At 45.0% G+C, this 23,074-nt stretch overlaps 1 protein-coding gene across 9 annotated transcripts in view; it reads left to right on the top strand.

Moving 5' to 3' along the window:
• robo1 (roundabout, axon guidance receptor, homolog 1 (Drosophila)) overlaps positions 1-23,074 on the top strand; it is a 687,941-nt gene that overhangs the window by 581,642 nt on the left and 83,225 nt on the right. For all 9 annotated transcript variants that reach the window (XM_059650085.1, XM_059650094.1, XM_059650090.1 and 6 more), the window contains 3 exons: positions 6,884-7,004; positions 8,292-8,430; positions 11,519-11,646. In XM_059650085.1, coding sequence (XP_059506068.1) covers positions 6,884-7,004; positions 8,292-8,430; positions 11,519-11,646 — 388 coding nt within the window. The remainder of the gene's footprint in view (positions 1-6,883; positions 7,005-8,291; positions 8,431-11,518; positions 11,647-23,074) is intronic.

Here is a 23,074-nt window from a genome sequence, read left to right on the forward strand (position 1 = left end):
AATTATGAAGGGAGTAGATAAGATGGAAGTAGAGAGGATGTTCCCACTGGCAGGTGAACTAGGACAAGAGGGCATAGCCTCAAGATTAGAGGGGGCAGATTTAGGACTGAATTGAGAAGGATCTTCTTCACCCAGAGGGTTGTTAATCTATGGAATTCCCTGCCCAGTGAAGTAGTTGACATTACTTCAGTCAATGTTTTTGAAGCTAAGGTAGATATTTTTTGAACAATAAAGAAATTAAGGGATACGGTGAGAGCGTGGGTAAGTGGATCTGAGTCCACAAAAAGATCAGCCATGATCTTATTGAATGGCGGAGCAGGCTCAAGGGGCCGGATGGCCTACTCCTACTCCTAGCTCTTATGTTCTTTTATGTTCTTATGTCTCTGTTGGAGATCATAGAACCCACACCAGTCTATATCAGATGCCTGCCAGCCAATCAACAGAGCTAACTAACCTCCATTATAAGACACCCAGAAGACCATGAGGCATGGACGCAGAACCAGGCCATTCAGCCCATCGAGTCTGCCCCACCATTCATTCAGATCATGGCTGATCAGATCATCCTCAACTCCATTTCCTGCCTTTTCCAATTAACCCTTGATTCCCTTACAGATTAAAAACTGTCCACCTGAGCCTTATATATACTTCATGACCCAGTCTCCTTATGACCATAAGAAATATGAGCTGGAGTAGGCTGTTTGGTTTCTTCACCATTCAATATGGTTCATGGCTCTTCCAACATTCCTCACATCCACTTTCCTCCCTGTAACTCTTGATTCCCTGACTGATCAAGAATCTATCTATCTCAGCCTTAAATATAGACAAGAACTCTGTTCCCACAGCTCTCCATTGCAAGGAGTTCCATAGACCCTCAACCCTCAGAGAGTAGAAGTTCCTCCTCATCTCAGTCTTAAATGTATGACCCTAATCTCTGAGATTATGAGATAGATTCTGAAATGGGAGGTGGAGAGCTGGCATTGTGACACGACAGGTATCCCTGTCCCAGGAACACTTGCACCAAGACCCACTCCAGGATTTATTAGCCATGCATTTGTAAAGTGGGAAAACATTAGTAATCTGTCTGTAAACCCTCTGGAATCACCCAATGTCCAGGAGAAACAGCAGGAGGGTTTCCTGATCAGCTGCCATTGCCCTTGCAGAATTATAGCCAGTATATGGGAGGCAATCTGATGGGAGACCACTGTCCCAGTCAATCTTAGGAACAAGGACAGGAGAAATGACAATATGTGGACATCGCTGGTGAGGCCTGCAATGCCTGCCCATCTCTCATTGTCCTTGGGACGATAGTGGTGAGCTGGTTTCTGGAATATAACTGAGTGGTTTGCTAGGACGATTAAGAATACCATGAAGAGTGCTGCGGGTTTGGAGTCATATGTAGGCCAGACCGGGTAAGGACAGCTTGGCATTAGTGAGCCCAATGGGATTTTACTGTCTGCTCACTTTCACTGAATCTGGCTGTTTGATTTCAAATTTCTTCCCTGTTTAACACCGTGGGTCATGAATTCATGTCTCTGGACAATGCCTGTTGTCTTTAGATTATTCATTGGTAACCACTATACTTCCCAACCTCTTTTCCTGATCATTCTCACAAGTTTACAAAAGCCTGGTTCGGTCACATCTGGAGTATTGTGTCCAGTTCTGGTCGCCTCATTACAGGAAAGATGTGGAAGTGTTGGAAAAGGTGCAGAGGAGATTTACCAGGATGTTGCCTGGAATGGAGGGAAGATCTTATGAGGAAAGGTTGAGAGAGCTAGGGCTTTTCTCTTAAGAATGATGAAGATGAGAGGTGACTTGATAGAGGTGTACAAAGTGATCAGAGGTTATAGATAGAGTTGACAGCCAGAGACTTTTTCCTAGGGTGGAGGTAGCTTTTACGAGGGGATATAGTTTTAAAGTGAGTGGAGGTAGATGTAGGGGAGATGTCAGACCAAGGCTCTTTACTTAGAGAGCGGTCGGGGCGTGGAATGCATTGCCAGAGAGGGTAGTGGAGTCAGCCTCATTAGGGGCATTTAAGTGGCTATTAGATAGGCAAAGGGATGACAGTATAAGGTAGGGGTGGAGGTTAGATAGACCTTAAGATTAGTGTTTAAGTTCGGCACAACATCGTGGGCCGAAGGGCTGGTACTGTGCTGTACTGTTCTATGTTCTACGTTTAATGCCGAATACTGTGAAAGAGCATATTGGAAAGTCATCTTCATCGGCCCCTACCTTCCCCAACTCCACATTCAGGGAGAACGATTGGGTGCTTAAGGGCTAGGTGAGACCTGGCATCAGTTACGACACAGCTAACACCCAGAAAAATTGAAAGAAAGACTTACTTTCAATCAGACTTAACTCGTCTCTCTTGGAAATGTCCAAAAACACTTTAACGTACAATGAATTGCTTTGTCACGTTGTGAGGTGATTGTACTCACTCCAGTGAATGTGATCCAGCTAAATCTCACAGACAGAGACAGGCCCAACAGCAGATTAATTTGCTGTGGGTGAAGGTTGGTTTGATCGACGGGCTCATGGCTGTGGTATGCTATTGGATATTCTGGGATGGGCTCTCATTTACACGTCAAGGAGATCATCTGATTGGGTATATTCAGCAACAGAAAAGCAGCTGTCCCTCGACCTGAAACAGAAATGGACAGTGCTGGGCAAACTCAGAAGGTCTGACTGCATCTGTGAAGGGAGAAACAGATTTAACAGTTCAAGTCCAGCATACTCTTCTTCAGAACCTAGATCTGAACAGAAAGAACAAACATTGGGAATGTTCTGCATAACTTCTCCATCTTCAGTAAGAATGTGAGCACATCAGAAATTGGGACAGATTAGGCCATTCATCCCATTGAGCCTGCTGTGAGATGTTGGTTCATACAATCATGGTCTAGGCTCCACTTCCCTGCCTGCCCTCCTAACTCTTGACAAACCTTTGAATTAAAAATCTGACCAACTCAGCCTTGAATGGAAAGAAACATATGGAATGGTGGAGAAGACATAAAGGGGCTGAATGGCCTACTCCTCTTCCTATTTGCTGTGTTTCTGTGTAACACAGGCCACTCGGCCCCTCAAGCAGCCTCCACCACTCAATATTCGATGACCCAGTCTCTATCGCTGTATCCAAGGAAATGGAGGTGAAGATCTTCCTGTTCAATGTGAATGTGCCATCATTCAAGTAAGTTTGTGCTCTGGGTGTGAGAAATCATGTCTCATAAATTTGATTGAGTTTTTTGAGGACCTAAACCAAAAAGATTGATGAGGGCAGAGCAATAGATTTACAGGGACTTTTGTTAGTAAAGCCTTTGACAAGGTTCCGTGGGGTAGATTAATTGTTAAAGTTAGATCACATGGAATTCAGAGGGAGCTTGCCAGTTGGATACAAAATTGGTTTGACAGTAGCAGACAGGGAGTGGTGGTGGAGGGTTGTATATTTTTGGTCTAGCAGCCAATTTTGTTTGGCATTTATATATAAATGATTTAGATGAGAATATTGGAGGCAAGAAAATGCCTCATAATGTCGTGGGACTATGAAAGGTGCTATATAAATGCAACTTCTTCCATTTCGAGTGTCTTAAACAGCAACCAGGACGGGAAATCCCACATCGACTCCCACTCAAGCGACACCTCTGATTTAAAAATTCTAATTGAAAACAAAAACAGAAGCTGTTGGAAAAGTTCAGCAGGTCTGGCAACATCTGTGAAGAAGAAAAAGAGTTAATGTTTTGGGTCTGGTGACCCTCCCTCAAAACCGGACCCCGGATTCCGAAAGGTTAATTCTGATTCCTCTTCACAGATGCTACAAGACGTGCTAAGCTTTTCCCGCAATTTCTGTTTTTGTTTCTGATTTACAGCATCCGCAGTTCTTCCGGTTTTTATTTACAATTCTAATCCTTGGTTTCAAATCCCTCTGCAGCATCATACACACACACACTCTCCCTCTCTCTCTGTCTCACTATAATCTACTCCTATTCCATGAGCCTCCGAGATCTCTGTGTGCTTTCAGATCTGGCCCTGTGTGCATCTCCGATTTTAATCAGTCCACAAGAAATTGATTACAGGTTAATGACTTGGGCCAGAGCCACACAGTGAAAGATCTGTGCTCTGTTATCATATACAAGCACATGGGAGAACATTTAAACATTTCAATAGAACCCTGAGTCACATTCCCATCCATCCATTCATACCTAATGACTTAAAATGGTTCATTGGGAATACAAGCAGGTTGCCAAATGTATTCAGGAAAAAAATGACTACATTCAGAGAATTCTATCCTGTTTGAATGTGACTTTATCTATTTAATGAAGGTTATGCCTCTTTCATGGAGATTGCCTGGCCTCTCTCTAACTGCTGTCTGTTCTATTAAACTCTCTTTATGAACCAGTTTAATATAGCTGGGACAGTGTGGATGCTGTGAGAGACAGATGCAGCAATCCAATTATTTTGTGAGCACTGATTGTCTGAGGATGCATGCTCCAAGTTTAATTTCCACCTTCACTTTCTAAAACAAATCTACTCGTGGGACATGGGTGTCGCTGGTTGGATCAGCATTTATTGCCCGTTCCTAGTTACCCCTTGAGAAGATGGTGGTGAGCTGCCTTCTTGAACTGCTGCAATCCACCTGCTGAGGGTTGACCCACAATGGAGGGTATTCCAGGATTTTGACCCAACGACACTGAAAGAACAGTGATAAGTTTCCAAGTCAGGATGGTTAGTGGCTTGGAGCGGTATTGTCCAGACAGGAATCTTGATCTCTGTAGCTTAAGGGAAGAAAAAGATTTCCATGGGAGCTTTCACAATCTTGATTGTGTCCTCGGTTCAACCATAAACTATAACAGCAGCAACAATTCACGTTCCTTCCAGGACAGTGTTGCAACATTCTGCAAAATACTTCCGAGTCTGGGAGCCCAGGCAAACAGGCGATAGGCAGTTGTGTTAGGAGAGTTGTGATGGGACCAACAACAACCAGTTACATTTGTATGGCCTGTTGAAAGGGATTTAAGAAGGGAATTCTAGAGCTTGGGGGCCAAGGCAGCTGAAGACATGGCCTCCATGATTAAAATCAGGGACGTTCAAGAGGTTACGTTTCGATGAGTTGAAAGGTCTTCGAGGGATAGAACATGGAACATGTAATAGTACAGCACAGTACAGGTCCTATGGCCCACAATGTTGTGCCGACCTATTATCCTACTAAGAACAATCTACCCTGCATACCCTACCTTTTACTATCCTCCATGCACCTATCCAAGAGCCACTTAAATGCCCCTAATGTATCTGACTCTACTACCACCGCTGGCAGTGCTTTCTGTGCCCCCACCACTCTCTGTGTGAAGAGCCTACCTCTGACATCTCCCCAACACCTTCCTCCTATCACCTTAAAAGTATGTCCCCTCGTAATAGTCATGTCTGCCCTGGGAAAAGGCCTCTGGCTATCCACCCTGTCTATGGAGTGTTGTGGAGTCAAGGAGCTTACTGAGATAAGGAGTGATGAGTCCCTGGGGAGAAGTTTGTAAAACACAGATGAGAATTTGAAAGCTGAGGTGTGTTGCTGGTCCGGGAGTCAGAGCTGGTTAACAGTGACAGGGAGTGGTAGGTGTGAGGGACTTGTTGTGAGTAAGGATAAGGGATGAGTTTACAGAGAGTGGAATGCAAATTAATAGCTGAAGTAGGCCATTCTGTCCTTCAAACCTCCTTCTCCAGTCAAGAATATCACATTGAATTCTGCACACCCTCCTATACTGATGGCTTTCAGTTTGCCTGCCTAATGAAATCTATGTGCCTCAGTCTTAAACATGTTCTATATTCCTGGTTCCACCACTTCCTGAGGTAGAGTCTCACAAACCTCTGACACAGAATACTTCCCCTAGTCACTGCCCTGAAAAAAAACCGAGTTGTAAAAGATGTGCACTGACCAACCAGGAATGTGTTTGAATAGTCACGCCTGGAAGCAGTAAAATCATGAACGAAGGCTCCAGCAGTCCATGAGCTGAGGTGTTACAAATATCATCGGGCTATGAGTCAACATAGGTCTATGGAAGTGGCACACATCGAGAGTTTAAAAATATCATGTGCACTGCAACAGTGATCACACCTTAAATAAGTATTTCATGATGTGTAAAGTGTATTTGATTGAAATAAGGAAAGGTATGTGACCGTAGGATATAGGATCAGAATTAGGCCATTTGACCCTTCTACCTCTCTGCTCGCTCCCCCTTTCCCCGACCCTCTTCATCCACCCCTCCCATTTCCCCTACCCCACCTACTCCATCCCGCTCCCCCACCCCTTTCCCTGACCCCTTTCACTACCCTCCCCCCAACCTCTCGCCAACCCCCTTCACCCACCCTCCCACCCCACCTCTTCTCCCCTAACCCCTTCACTCACCCTCCTCCCCCACTATTCACCCTACCCCCTTCACTCACCCTCCCCCCCACCCTTCTCCCCTAGCCCCTTCCCCATCCTGCTCCCACACCCCTCTCCCCAAACCCCTTCCCCATCCTGCTCCCACATCCCTGTCCCCACCCTCCTCCCTACCCCCTTCCCCATCCTGCTCCCACACCCCTCTCCCCAAACCCCTTCCCAATCCTGCTCCCATATGCCTCTCCCCACCCCTTTCCCCTCCCCCTCTCCCCAACTCCCTTCCCCATCCTGCTTCCACATCCCTGTCCCCACCCTCCTCCCTACCCCCTTCCCCATCCTGCTCCCCCACCCCTCTCCCCTCCTCCCAAGTCCCACCACCTCCCTGTTTCCCCACCTCATCCTCACTTCACCAACCCCGCACTGTCTCCTCCCCAACCCCCTCCACGCCCGCCCCCTCACCTCCCTGCCCGCCAAGCCAGTGCCTGAGCTGATGCATTGTGTGTCTGTGTTAAACCCTGCCAGATCCGGGGAGGGAAGCTGATGATCACCAACACAAGGAAGAGTGACTCTGGAAAGTACGTGTGTGTGGGCACCAATATGGTGGGCGAGAGGGAGAGCGAGGTGGCCGAGCTGACCGTACTGGGTGAGTGTGAACACTGCAGTCCGGCTCAATCCTGCCCAGGTCAGTGGCGGGGGGTGACCACTTCAGAAGAGAAGCAATTGGGGTGCAGACGAGAGAAGTGCGCACTGGACTGTTGGGCTGTGAAAGTTGCTTAAGGGGATCTTGAGGAAAGCTGTGCCCAAAGGATGTGTTCTGTTGTTATTTTTATTCCCTGCACCCTCATCTGTACAGAATAAAGTAGCCAGGTATTGGTGCACTGCCCTGCTCTTTGTGCTCACTTCACTGTCATGTATTTGTTGGTAACTGATTTCCTCTCAGCTAAGCTCATTGCAATGATAATTTAACATTCCCCTTCCGTTCTCCACACACATGCACATACAGCACCTGGCCAGCTGAGAGTTTGCAACAATTATTTTTGTTTCTGGAAAAGCATTTCATGGGATGAAGACTGCACCAGAAGGCCCAGCATTTATTGCCCGTTCTTAGTTAGAGTCATGGTCATACACTATGGAATAGATCCTTCAATCCAATCTTCCATGCCAACCACTTTTCCTAAACTGGTTTAATCCCGTTTGCCTGCTTTTGGCCCATCTCTCTCTATAAACCTTTCCTATTCATACACCTATCGAGATGCCTTTTAAATCTTGTAATTGTAGCCACCTCCAACATACTCTGGCAGTTTGTTCCATACAAACACCACCTTCTGTGTGAAAGAGTTGCTCCTTAGGTCCTTTTTAACACTTTCCCTCTCATTTTAAACCTGCACCCTCCAGTTCTGGGCTCCCCTACTTTGGGGAAAAGGCCTGGTCTATTCACCATATCCATGCCCTTCAGGATTATTTTAAACGCCTGTAAGATAACCCCTCAAGTTCCAATGCTCCAGGGAAATTAACCCCAGCCTATTCATCCTCTCCCTACAGCTCAAACCGTCCAACCCTGGCAACATCCTTGTAAATCTTTTCTGAACCCTTTCAAGCTTCACAACATCCTTCCTTTAGCTGAGAGACCGGAATTGAATGCAATATTCTCAAAGTGGCCAAACCAATGTCCTGTACAGTCGCAACATGATCTCCAAACTCCAATACTCAATGCATTGACTAATAAAGGCAAGCATACCAAACACCTTCTTCACCAACCTGCCTTCCTGTGACTGCACTTTCAAGGAATTAAAACATTAATCCCCTCTGTCCTCCCTTGACAACAATAACCTCATCTGTTGAGTGGGTGGTTCTGTTTTTATTTGGGGTAGTCTGTAGTAGTTTTGAGGATGTTTTCTATGCTCTGTGCTTCTGTCCATTCTCTCCCCAGAGCGACCATCCTTTGTCAAGAAGCCAAGCAGTCAGGTCCTGCTGGTGGACGAGACGGTTGAGTTTAAGTGTGAGGCACGGGGAGACCCCACTCCAACAGTGCACTGGAGAAAGGAGGATGGTTTGTTGCCGAAAAGCAGGTACAGGAGAAGCTTCCAACAGCGCTACCAATGGCTATCTATGGCACTGGGAGGCACTGCACTGCACTTGCCACTCTCAGCAAAGGAGGAACTCAAACTTTCATTCCTCTAATGCCCATCTTGACCTCACCACATCACTAAGTTGTTTAGTGCCAATGAAATGCAATATGAAATGTAGCCCCTACTAGAAGGCAGAAAACACATCGTCAATTTGTGCATTGCAAGGCCCCACAACAACACTCTGATAATGAGTAGACCAGCTGTTGAGGGGTAAACAAGAAAAATTCTGCACCCTCCAATTAATCACTGACACTGTTCGAGTTTCCAACATCAAAGCAGTACCCTCCGACAATGCGGCACTCCCTCAGTACCGACCCTCTGACAGTGCAGCATTCCCTCAGCACTGACCCTCTGACAGTGCAGCTCTCCCTCAGTACTGACCCTCCGACAATGCGGCACTCCCTTAGTACCGGCCCTCTGACAGTGTGGCATTCCCTCAGTACTGACCCTCTGACAGTGCAGCTCTCCCTCAATATTGACCCTCTGACAGTGCAGCGCTCACTCCGCACTGACCCACCGACAGTGCGGCACTCCCTCAGTACTGACCCTCTGACGGTGCGGCACTCCCTCAGTACTGACCCTTCGACAGGGCGGCACTCCCTCAGTACTGACCCTCCGACAGGGTGGCACTCCCTCAGTACTGACCCTCCAACAGTGCGGCACTCCCTCAGTACTGACCCTCTGACAGTGTGGCACTCCCTCAGTACTGACCCTCTGACAGAGCGGCACTCCCCCAGGACTGACCCTCTGACAGTGCGGCACTCCCCCAGGACTGACCCTCCGACAGTGCAGAACCTCCTTAACGTGGAGTGTGTGAGATTGTGAAAGAGGAAATAATGTGTAGTGCTTGCGTTTAATTTGATTCGGGCTTTGCGACCAGGTTAGATTGAATAAGATGGGATTGTTCCCCTTGGAGAGAAGGCTGAGAGGAAATCTGACGTAGATGTTCAAAATCATGTGTGATAACGGAGTCCGCAATGTGGTGTGTGATTGCGGATGTGAGAGTCCAGCTCAATGGACCTCAGAGTTTTAAAACCATGCAGGAAATCACACCAACACTTCATCAGAGGCTGCGCTGATGATGTTACCCAGCACGGTAACGAAACGTCTGCGGAACAACAAACCAGCTCAGCCAGCCAGCCAACTCACCATGTGTGATCGTCCAGAATATTTCGGGAAAACCTGTGGTGAAGGCAAGTTCAAATGAGGCATTCAAGAGTGGCATGAGGTAGTTGTTTGGACTGAAACATTATACAGGAAGATGGGAAAGGCAGGAGATTGGCACTGAGGGATAGACCTCTGCAGACACAATGTACCGAATGGCCTTTTTGTGTACTGTAATTATCCTGTGGTTCTGGGAAGGTGTTTCCATGGACTCCTCTAAGGGAAAGGAGAGTGAAACTGGGAGGTGCATTGTCCATTTGTTTTGCAGCCTGCCTTAGACTCAGGGGTGGTGCCGGTGAAATAGAGCATTGCAAGTTATCCCTTTGTTTAAAAGGAGAGCAAATGCAGGCCATTCGGTTTCACCACAGAAGTGAGAAAACTTCTCAAAACAATATTTTGGTCCTGGAGATAGTAGGAAGTGCCGATGCTGGAGAAGCTGAGATAATGAGGAGCAGCAAAGCTGACGTTTCGGGTCAAGAAGGGTCTTTCTGAAGAAGGGTCTCAACCCAAAACGTCAGCTTTCCTGCTCCTCTGATGCTGCTTGGCCTGCTGTGCTCCTCCAGCTCTACAACATGTTATCTAATATCTTGGTCCTGGCAGGTTTCTGGGGAACAGTGTCCTCTAACCAGTGATCAACTCTCTGCTGTATCCAACCAATCTTCCTCCCGAAACATTCTCTATCCAATTCCCCACTGCGAACCACCACCTCACTGACCCCCACCACCCACCCACCCAATAGGGTGTCATAGAGTCACACAGTGTGGAAATAGATCCTTCAGTCCAACTCGTCCATGCTGATCACGTTCCGAAACTAAACTTCGCACCTGCCTGCATTTGGCCCATGTATCTCCAAACCTTTCCTACTCATGTACTTATCCAAATGTCTTTTCAATGTTGTAACTGTACCCACATCCATCACTTCCTCCGGCAGTTCATTCCACACATGAACCACTCTCCGTGTAAAAATACTTCTCCCCATGCGCTTTTTAAATCTTTTTCCTCTCACCTGAAAAATATGCCTCCTAATTTTGATCCCTCCCACTCAAGGGAAAAGACCCTTGTCTTTCCCTTATCTTATAGGGCAGGTCTTATGAGGAAACGTGGAGGGAGCTAAGGCTGTTTTCCATTGGAGCGAAGAAGGATGAGAGGTGACTTGATAGAGGTATCCAAGACGATGAGAGGCATAGACAGGGTGGATATCCAGAGACTTTTTCCGAGGAAATGACTATTACGAGGGGGCATAATTTTAAGGTGATTGGAGGAAGGTATAGGCGAGATGTCAGAGGTAGGTTCTTCACACAGAGAGTGGTGGGCGTGTGGAATGTGCTGCCGGCAGTGGTCGTGGCGTCAGATACTTTAGAGACTTTTAAGTGACTCTTGGATAGGCACATGGAGGATAGTATAATGTAGGGTCTGCAGGGTAGTTTGATCTTTGTAGGATAATAGTTTGGCAAAACATCGTGTGCTGAAGGCACTGTACTGTGCTGTACTGTTCTCTGTTCTATGTTCTATATTCTATGCCCTTCATGATGCAGTGTACCAGAAATGGCTTCAGCAATGTCCTGTATGGCCTCAACATGTGTTCCCAATTCCTATTCTCAAAGGCCTGAGCAATGAAGGCAAGCGTGCTCAATGCCTTCTTAAGCACCCTGTCTACCCGTGATGCAACTTCCAAAGAATGATGCACCTGAGCTCCTTGTTCTACCACAATACCCAGGGGCCTACTTTTGACTGTTAAGTAAATAACAAAATGCAATACCAGTGTGTCCCTGGGCAATGATACGTGCTGTTGGAATGTCTTGTGCTTCGTTGTCTCTGTTGGATTTCTCCAGCCTCTCTGATCTGTCTCTCATCTGCTCGACAGGTCTGAGATCCAAAGGGGCAACACGTTGGTCATTCGACACGTCACAGCAGCTGATGTGGGAACCTACACGTGTGTGGCCGAGAACATGGTGGGGAAGACCAAGGCTTCGGTCACACTGACGGTGCACGGTGAGTACCGCACAACTCATCAGGCTGAGAGGGAACACGAGTGCACAAAGCAGTGGGGAGGGAGAGATACAGTGACAGACGAGAGACTGGGTAAGTAAGAAGGAACTGGGGCGGTGGAGTGCTGAGAGAGGAAGTCACAAAGAGAGCAAGGAACAGATAGAGAGGCAGAAGGAAGATGGGGAATTCGGAAAAGAGAGGCTGAAAGGGCAGAGGGAGAGAGACAGAAACAGAAGGCTAGCTCCAGAAAAGCTTGAGGGCCTAGGGTGAGAAAGCGACAGAATGACTGGAAGGAGAGATAGAAAGAAAGGCTGATGACAGGGAAGGAAAAGAGAGTGAAAACCAGGGAGGGACAGCACAACAGAGGAAGGAAGAGAGAGAGAGCACAAAGAAGGGCTGAGAGAGAGAAAGCGATGGAGGGACAGCAAGAGACAGAGAGCATGGAGGACTGAAAGAGAGACACATATACAGAGTATGAGAGAGGGAGAAAGTCAGTGAAACACAAGCATAGGCACAGACACACAGGCACAGACATACATGCACAGGCATACATACATACATGCGCTCATGCAAACACATGCACCCAGCCATGGACAGCACATGAATGAACATGTATGTACACACACAACATGCACTCATACACAACATACATAGGCACACATGAGTACAGTCACACCCAGATACACTCGTACACACAGCGTGCAGACTTTTCAACTCAAGACTAAACACACACACACAATCACATACACACACATACACATGCACATGCACAAACACACGTACACTCGGGGACGCACACTTGCACACGAGAAAGAGGGAGCTGGACTGGTTTCTAAACTATTGTAGCTTTACTTCAGTATTTCCTGATGGAGGTTGCAGATTCCTATCAGCGGCAGTCTGAGTCTGGCTACAAACCTCTCATCTTTCTAACCTGTAATCAATTACTTATCGTAGATACTAATCAGCTCTGATTGTAGGTGTGATCTCATTCAATAACCACGCAAGACTCTCAACATTCTACCCTGCTCTTTCTGTCACAATTTGTGTGCATGTCTGCTTGCACATGCTTCTTTGTGTATCTGTGCGCAGGTGTTTAAGGAACAAAAAGGGCCGACAATTATAACCTTTCACAACTGAAGGACATCTCAAAGTGTTTTACAGCCAATGACAAACTTTGTGCCCCCATTGTAGTATCGGAAGTGATGCAGCCAAATTGCACTCAGCAAGTTCCCACAACACTGCAATGTGCCAATGACCAGATTATCTGTTTCTGTGATGCTCCCAGGATTAGATATTGGCCAGGACACAAAACAGGACTGAAGTGAAATATGGTAGATGCTGGGAATCTCAAAACAGAGAATACAGGAAATGCTCAGTTGATCAATCAGGCAGCATCTATTAGATCATTGATCCAGAAACTCAGCTAATGTTCCGGGGACCCAGGTTTGAATCCAGCCGTGGCTGATGGGGGAGTTTGAATTCAATTTTAAAAAATGCTCATGGGGAAGTTTGAATTCAATTTTAAAAAATGCTCTGGAATGAAGAAACCATTGCCGATTGTCAGAAAAACCCATCTGGTTCACTAATGTCCTTGAGGGAAGGAAACTGCCATCCTTACCTGGTGTGGTCTATATGTGACTCCAGACCCACAGCAATATGGCTGACCCTTAACTGCCTTCTGACATGGCCTACCAAGCCACTGAGTTCAAAGTTAACGAGGGACAGGCAATAAATGCTGAGCAACCAGTGACAGTGATTATCCCACAAGTGAAAAAGAAACTGAATGGGTGCCCCAATGGCTCAGTCATTGGAACTACTGACTCACAGCTCCAGGGACCCATGTTCAATTCCACCCTTGGGTGACTGTGTGGAGTTTGCACATTCTCCCTGTGTTTGCGGCTCCCTCCGGGTGCTCCGGTGTCCTTCCACAATCCAAAGATGTGCAGGTTAGATGGATTGGCCATGCTAAATTGCCCCATAGTGTCCAGCAATGTGCAGGCTAGGTGGGTTAGCCATGGGAAATATGCGGATCAGGTAGGGGACTGGGTCTGGGTGGGTTCTGTTCGGTCGGTGCAGACTTGATGGGCCAAATGGCCTCTGTCTGTGCTGCACAGATTCTATGATTCATGTTGAATATGACTTTTAGAGGGCAGAAAAGTCTTGATGTGCGATGAAAGGGCCAAAGTAGTGTTTAAAGGTGGTGCTCAGTGTTGCAAGGTAGAAGGCAGTATGGCAGACAATGGCAGCACCACCATGAGCATCAGATTTCTGAACCATGTCAATGTTACACCTGACATGCCATAGTTCTATCCTTTGTTTGCTTCAGAGTTCCAGTGAAGCGAAGTGCAAGAGCAAGGAACAAGCAGTTTCCAGTCTTTTGACTCATCAATAAGTTTAGCAATTTCAGACCATCGGCTGTCAGTCCTTTGTTTTACTGTGTGCTGGTCTGAACCTTGTTTTTCATATTGCTTCATTCAAACAGAGCTATTCATGATTCTGCCATGAACACTTATTCTGGAACAATGCCTTGTTCCTTTATTACAGCTTTACTTTTCCATCCATCAGGCAGTGATGTTGTAGTAATGTCCAGAAACTTGGAATGCAGAATCTCCTGACTCATGTTCTGGTCACATGGGCTCAAAACCCACTATGGTGGAACTTAAAAAATCTTGGATTAAAAAGTTAGCTTCATGATGACAACTGTTAATAGTTAAAAACCTATGTGCTTCACTAGAAAAGAAAATCTAGTGGCCTACATATGACCTCCCAACCATTTGCCTTCCCTTTTGGTCTTCCTTGCCTCTCCACAGCATAAGTCCCATCACAATTCTATCTGCAGAGGATAAACATCTCACCTGAAAGATGTCACCACTGACAGTGCAGCACTTCCTCTGTACTTTGCGCTGATGTCTGAGAATGGGATGTTCAACCCAGTCATTTTGGTATAGAACCAACAAAGCTAACAATTGAGTTACTGCTGTAGTGCATATGCACGTGTGTGTGTGTGTGTGTGTGTGTGTGTGTGTGTGTGTGTGTGTGTGTGTGTGTGTGTGTGTGGTGTACATTTTCATATCCGTCTAGAGTGTGTGTGTCTGTCGTGTGTATTTGTCTGTACAGTGCATGTGTGTCTGTCTCTAGCATGTGTTTGTATGCCTGTTTGTAGTCTGTGTGTGACTGTCTGTAGTATGCATGTGTGTGTCTGTCAGTTGTGTGTATGTGTGTGTGTGTCTGTCAATTTGTGTGTGTCTGTCAATTGTGTGTGTGTGTCTGTCTGTCAACTCTGTGTGTGTGTGTGTGTGTGTGTGTGTGTGTGTGTCTGTCTGTCTGTCTGTCTGGAATGTGTGTGTTGTTTGTCGTATTCATGTAGTAGATTTGTGTTTATCTGTGTGTAGTGTACGGGTATAATTTGTATGTCTCTCTGTAGTGTGTGTTGTGGTTTATGTGTAGAATATACTAATTTCATCAAATCCTTAGGCTGACACTGTCTTTAATGCAGTGACCGTTAGTCAGACACTGATACTACTGCTGTGGAAAGCACCCTTGAAACATGCCTGCCACCCCCCAGCACTCATCTCCCCTAGCTGGCTGAGGCAGCAGCCCCGGTGTCAGGGAGCGGCCATGTATGGTAGGTTTTCTGGATGTGCTGGCAGTGTAGACTGGCAGTGGCGGGCCTGAAGTTCAAATCTCACCACAGCTGAAAGACAACAAAATAAAAGGAGGTGATTCAACCCCTCCAGCCTTTTCTGTCATTCTAGATCACAGCTGATCAGTAGCATGTGCTTACATTACCCTATATCTCTGATGCAAATTGAATCAAGTTAATGAACTCCCCTCCTAACAACAGTGAGGTCCTTAGAATCCAAAGGCTTCAGTGGTTAAGAAGGCAGCTCATGGCCACCTTCTCAATGGCCGTTGGGTTAATGCAATAAATGTTGACCCAGTTAGGGTCAGCCATGAATGAATAAAACAAAATTCTCATTAATTTCTCCAATACTACCTTTTCATTACTTTCTAGCAGTTCCTCACTCACACTAGATCCTTTGATCACAATGAGTGAAGGGAAATGTATTCAGTCTTCGTCTGAAGACCAGATACACGTAAGGTTACTTACATAATGCTACTTACTTCTCTGTTTCCTGTAATAAATTCCCCTGCCCCCATCTGTAATGCACCCACACTGTCTCTTCTGATCTTTACCTATTAACATAACTTTGGAAGCTTTTACAATCTGTTTTTATTGTTTCTTGCAGTTTCACATTCATATTCTAAGTCGTCCTTCATTAATTTCTTAGATCTCCTTCACAAAATACTAAAATTCTCACAGTTCTCAGATTTACAGCATTTTTGGCAACTTTATAAACTGCCTTCCTTGATCTGCTATGATCCAAATGTCCCATGTTAGCCTCAGTTCTCTTGCTTTTGCCTGTTGGATTACCATCTTAAATGAATATGTGATATTTTTTAGATAAGTAAGCATTGATTCTTTAAGTGTGACCCATTGCCTCATCATTGTCAAAATGCTAGTGTAGTTTTCCAATTCAATATAACCACCTTCCTGCACATACCATTATAATTTCCCTTGTTTGCAGTGAAACCCGAGTTTACAATTGAATTACATCTTTATCAAACTTAATGGAAAATTCTGTGATACTGTGGTAGTGAATCCAAAATGTTCTTTTACAACATTTCTTTAGCCTTTTCTCATTGCATTGTAGTAGATTTACAATAGTCTGTTGCCCCACATGGTTCTTGAACATGGTTCCTCAACACATTCCAGGAATTCTTTCTCTTAACTTCAGAAATAGTGCCAGAAGACTGGAGGATAGCAAATGTTGTCCCCTTGTTCAAAAAGGGGAGGAGGGACAATCCTGGTAATTGCAGACCAGTAAGCCTTACTTTGCTTGTGGGTAAAGTGTTGGAAAGGATTATAAGAGATAGGATTTATAATCATCGAGAAAGGAATAATTTGATTAGGGATAATCAACACGGTTTTGTGAAGGGTAGGTCGTGCCTCATAAACCTTATTGAGTTCTTTGAGAAGGTGACCAAACAGGTAGATGAGGGTAAATTGGCTGATGTAGTGTATTTGGATTAGAATAAAGCAAATGATAAGGTTCCCGACGATAGGCTATTGCAGAAAATACGGAGTCATGGGATTGAGGGTGGTTTAGCGGTTTGGATCAAAAATTGGCTAGTTGGAAGAAGATAGAGGGTGGTGGTTGATGGGAAATGTTCATCCTGGAGTTCAGTTACTGGTGATGTACCGCAAGGATCTGTTTTGGGGCCACTGCTGTTTGTCATTTTTGTAAATGACCTGGATGAGGGCATAGAAGGATGGTTTAGTAACTTTGCGGATGACACTAAGGTCGGTGGAGTTGTGGATAGTGCGGAAGGATGTTGCAGGTTACCAAGGGACATAGATGAGCTGCACAGCTGGGCTGAGAGGTGGCAAATGTAGTTTAATGTGGAAAAGTGTGAGATAACTCACTTTGGATTCCTTCCAAAGTGACAGGAATACAGAGTACTGGGCTAATGGTAAGATTCTTGGTAGTGTGGATGAGCAGAGAGATCTCAGTGTCCATGTACATAGATCCCTGAAAGTTGTCACCCAGGTTGATAGGGTTGTTAAGAAGGCATATGGTGTGTTAGGTTTTATTGGTAGAGGGATTGAGTTTCAGAGCCATGAGGTCATGTTGCAGCTGTACAAAACTCTGGTGCGGCCGCACTTGGAGTATTGCATTCAATTCTGGTCGTCGCATTATAGGAAGGATGTGGAAGCATTGGAAAGTGTGCAGAGGAGATTTACCAGGATGATGCCTGGTATGGAGGGAAGGTCTTACGAGGAAAGGCTGAGGGACGTGAGGCTGTTTTCGTTAGAGAGAAGAAGGTTACGAGGTGACCTAATAGAGAAATACTAGATGATCAGGGGATTAGATAGGGTGGACAGTGAGAGCCTTTTACTTTGGATGGTGATTGCTAGCACAAGGGGACATGGTTTTAAATCGAGGGATGTTAGATAGAGGACAGATGTCAGAGAGTAGCAAGGGTGTGGAATGCCCTGCCTGCAACAGTAGTAGACTCGCCAAGTTTAAGGGCATTTAAATGGTCATTGGATAAACATATGGATAATAATGGAATAGTGTAGGTTAAATGGGCTTCAGTTTGGTTTCACAGGTCGGCGCGACATCGAGGGCCGAAGGGCCGGTACTGTGCTGTAGTGTTCTATGTTTTATGTTCTATGTTCTATATTCTATGTTCTATGTTCATGGTATTGGTTCTCATTAGATTTATCCTGTCTATATGTAAATTGAAGTTACCCCTAATTGTTGCATTCCCCTTGCTATATGCAGCTTTAATTTCCTGACTTACACCAAACTCATGACTGTTTAGTGGCTCATAAACCACTTCTATCAGTGTTTACTATCTGTTGCTGTTTCTTAGCTCTTCATAGACTCTTCATTCCTTTGTTCGAATTGAATATCACCCCTCACTAATATAGTTATTCCATTCCTCATTATCTCATTGAAACTTACAGGATACTGGGAGGCCTAAGAGTGGACATAGGAAAGATGTTTTTACTAGTAAGAGAGATTAAGATCTAAGGGCATAATCTCAGAGTGTAGAGATAACCCTTTAGAACTGAGATGAGGAAGAATTTCTTCAGCCGGAGGGTGGTGAATCTGTGGAACTTATTGCTGCAGAGGGCTGTGGAGGCCAAATCATTGAGTGTATTTAAGACAAAGATAGATAGGTTCCTGATTAATAAGGGGTTCAAGTGTTATGGGGAGAAAGCAGGAGAATGGAATTGAGAAACATATTAGTCATGATCAAATGGTACAGCAGACTCAATGGGCTGAATGGCTTAATTCTGCTCCTATATCTTATGATCTTATTATGAGCATAATCCTCCTCATTTTCCCTTCTAACTGTGGAATATCCTTGCATACTCACTTTAAGGTATTGGTCACCTTGCAGCCCTCTCTGTCAATTGGCAGTTAAAATATTCCCGTCTATTTCAGTCAGTGCCATCAAATTGCCAATCTTGTTTTTTTATTTAAATCACGTCCTTGTTGTGAATGTTGTTTGTGTTCAGATAAAGTACCTTAAGGTGAAAAGAGTGAAAGGTGGAGAAGTTTATGGTGGGAGGTGCAAGTAGCACAGTGGCTAGCACTGTTGTCTCACAGCGCCAGGACCCGGGTTTGATTCCACTCTTGGATGACAGTTTGTGTGAAGCTTGCACAATCTCCCCGTGTCTGTGTGGGTTTCTGCCAAATGCTCTGCCTTCTTGCTATAGTCCACAGATGTGCAGGTTAAGTGGATTACTGATAGGAAATGCAGAATAGGTTAGCTGGGTAGGATTGCCCATAGTGTTTGGAGGTGTGCAGGCTAGCTGGATTAGTGATGGGAAATGCAGGATAGGATAGCTTAGTAGGGTGCTCTTTGGAGAGTTAGTATGGGCTGAATGGCCTGCTTCCACACTGTAGGGATACGAGACAACTACAGGCTATTTTAAACCAGGTCCTAGACAACACCCTAAACCCTGAGCATTAGCCATTTGACCTTAGGTTTCATGCCCTACCTTTCCCTTCATGTGAAAGCAAACCAGTAATGTTATGTAAAAATGTTTCATTTCTTTGCTGTTTGAGAGATTTATTTGTATGTTTATTTATAGCTTCCTTTATTCCTCTCAAACGAAATGAGACATAACAAAGTTTCACTGACTGATAAGTTTGACCCTTGAGAATACACAAGGTCTGAGATCCAACCTGATAGGATTGAGGCACAGATACATAAACAGCTCATTCCATTTGTGGGAACTGACTTGGAAATGTTTGCCATTTACTTTCAGCATTCAGGCTGAGGGTGTTAATTCACGGCCTTGTAGCCTGTGTGTTGCCTCACTGAGAACAAATGTGCCTTGACTCAGAGGTCCCAGGTGTCACCACAAACAGTGTGGAGAGTTTGATTATGGTTATATTACTGGGCTCGCCATCCAGATGCCTGCACTTAGAATCCAGTTTGAGAATTGGAACTCATTTTAAATTCACCTTCAGTTCTCCTTTCTAATCAGCTGCCTATCCCTGGAGGAGGTGCAAGGCTTGGATGCTCTACCAGAAACAGTTAGGTTGATTGGTGCGTATTGGGGACAGGAGAGTTTAATGCTCTTTGTTCGATGTTCTGCTGGAAAGGGATGGGGGTGTGAGGACTTGATCAAAGAACAGTGCTTTCCATTAGCCTGATCGGATATGTTCCGATAGACTTGTGACGCAGGTAGTACTTGAGCCCAGTTAAAAGGTGAGGATGTTGCTGTGTGCCGGAGTCACATCTAGGCCAGAACAGGTAAGGATGGCAGTTTCCTTATGTAAAGGGCATTAGTGAACCAGATAGGGTTTTATAACAATTAATGATAGTTTTGTGGTCATCACTGAGGCTTTCAATTCCAGATTTTCAAATTGAATTTAACTTTTGCCAGCTGCCAGAGTGGGATTTGAACTCCATATTCCCAATATTCTGTCTGGATTCACTTTAGATTACCAGTCTTGTCACATGAAACATTGTAAAATGACTCATTTACACCTGCCAGAAACAGCAGATAATCATACATACGGATTGTTCTCTGCAAACAAAACATGTTAAGCCCTGGGCTCTTTTTTATTTGTCAGGAAGTATAAAGACTGTATTGTTACTTTGTCCATGGTAACACTTTGACCAATCAGAGTCAACTGCCAACAAATCAGCACCTTTTGTCCTGTAATAGATATAGTTTTGATTTTTTGAAATTGGCATTCTTGAATTAGTTCTGATAAAGACATCGCGACAGCACATCTGTCTTTTCAGCAGTAGTGGAGAGTTTGATTAATCAGAGCGATCAGTCTCTATTGGTGTGTCTATAACAAGCCTGGACATGATGTGTAGAACGCCTCTACCTGTGGAGAGATATGGAAACCATTTGGTTCCTCCAAACATTGACTGTGACTGAAACTACTAACATATGACACCCCTGAATGCTATTTCTGTCTGAAATCTCTCCAATGATGGCTGCATGTCCCATTTTAACCTCTTTCAAATTGTGGTCAGAGTCACTCTCAATTTGCTGAGATTTAGTTAATTATATCTGTATACTGTGATGGTCATTGACAATGATGCTCCTTTCTCCTTCATGCATGAGGCGTCGTTTCTTTCTCTACCAAATAATTCTGAGCAATTAGGCTTGACTTCTTCATTGTCCCAAAGACTTAAGGCTCAGTTACACAGGTGTTTGAGAGGCATGAATGTTCCTGAACAAAAACAGAAATTGCTGGAAGAGCTCAGCAGGCCGAGTAGCATCTGTGAAGAAAATAATCAGAGGAACCGTTTCGGGTCCAGTGACTCTTCCTCAGTTCAAAATGTTAACTCTGATTTTTCTTTCACAGTTGCTGCCAGACCTGCTGAGCTTTCCAGCTACTTCTGTTTATTTTTCCTGTTTTACTGCATCTGCAGTTCTTTTGCTTTTTATGAGAGTTCCTAATCTCAACTGCTGGGACTACTGCACTTGGCGTCAGTGCCTCAGGGCTGTGGTGGATGGGACTCCCCACGCTTGCATGGGGAGATCAACCAGTTCCTGACTTCCAAAACAGAATCTTCCTGGTTGAAGACTTTGTACCACAGTTCACATGAAGTACAATCAGAGCCTTATTTTAATGTGCTGCAACACATGGAAAATGGGAGGCATCTCCGATATCATTGTTTTCAGTGCACAGAAGTAAAACTCCCCAAAAAGAGAGAAATAAGGCCATACAAAAGCCTGCAGTTCCTGCAGTTCAGGTTGGCCTCTTACCCTGCAGCATTCACTGGTATGAACAGTTCCCTTTGAGCTTCAGGAGCAGAATGTCCTGGAGACTGCAGTTCCATAGATGTAAAAAACATGCACACAGCCAACACCCAACAGGCATATGCAAAATGCACATGAACTTAGCACATGCCCAACACATGCTTATAAGGGTCTAACATACATTCTAGCACCAAACCCGCTTGTAAATACAGAGCCAGCTCAAACCACGCATGTAAAAGTAGAGCACACACAAAAAGAAAACAGGATACACTCTGCAGAAGAGATAACAAGGTGTAGAGCTGGATGAACACACCAGCCAAGCAGCATCAGAGGAGCAGGAAGGCTGACATTTCAGGCCTAGACCCTTCTTCAGAAATGAACCCTTTCTGAAGAAGTGTCTAGGCCCGAAGCGTCAGCCTTCCTGCTCCTCTGATGCTGCTTGGCCTGCTGTCTTCATCCAGCTCTACACCTAGTTATCTTAGATTCTCCAGCATCGGCAGTTCCTACTATCTCTACACTAGCAGAATACAGGTTGGCCTAGACTTAGGAACTTCTGATTTGAGAATGTCTGGATTACAAATGCTTATATTGACAACCGAAACCTCATTTTACTATTGACGTTAAGGATCTGATAGAACATTTGATTGGACTTACAAACAAATATTATATATTGTATTGTGTTCCAATTTGTGTACAAATGAATGTACTCAGAAATGGAACCTATTTGTAACCCAGGGACTACCTATAGGCAGCTGTACACAAGGACACATACAATATTCCAACACCTAAAGACACAGACGCAACATGCACATACAGTCAGCCACACAAACAGAAGCACTTTTCAATTCATTAAGCAGGCAGTTGTTAGGTGTGACAAATGCAGCTAGTTTGTGTCTATTTATATCTATTCTGCTGTGACAATACATTTGAAGCCAGGTTACAGAAAATGAGCTGCATATTTGTCATATCGCTGCAAACTCAGCCAAAGAGAGATCCTTGTATGAACTGTAGTTTTGCAGGGCAAGTTGCGACAGGCATGAGGAGACACTGATCAAAAAAAGGACTGCAGACTGGTTATTTTAAGTGCTACAAACAGTGCATGGCCATTGAAAGAAAGGGCGCCTCTGTCTCACATCCATTCGAGTTACCCTTTTGATTTTTTTTGTTTGATGTGCTTGCGCCACTTCTTGTTTGCCTAATTATACGTGACCAAGCTTGAGCCTATGAAAACACTCATGTCTTTAAGCTCTTAACAAGCTCAGCTCTGTGAGGGCCATACAACCCAGCCCTCTGTGCGGCCATGCGCTGCTCAACCTGCTTTCTGGGCCACTCTTCTAAGGTAGCTCAAGATCAGCTAATAACCTGCAAACTCTACACGAGCTAAAGCTCAAGTAGCTAGCTTCTTGGAACGGAGCAAAAGAACACTTGGTGTGAAATAAATTAGAAGGCACACAACACCAGGTTATAATCCGACAGTTTATTTAAAACCACAAGCTTTGAAAGCTTATGATTTTAAACAAACCTATTGGACTGTAACCTGGTGCCATGTGACTTCTGACCTTCTGCACTCCAGTCCAACACCAGCCCCTCTACATCATAAAATAAATCAATCAGCAACCT

This window comes from Stegostoma tigrinum, chromosome 12 (assembly GCF_030684315.1).
Source record: "Stegostoma tigrinum isolate sSteTig4 chromosome 12, sSteTig4.hap1, whole genome shotgun sequence".
Taxonomy (NCBI): Eukaryota; Metazoa; Chordata; class Chondrichthyes; order Orectolobiformes; family Stegostomatidae; genus Stegostoma; species Stegostoma tigrinum.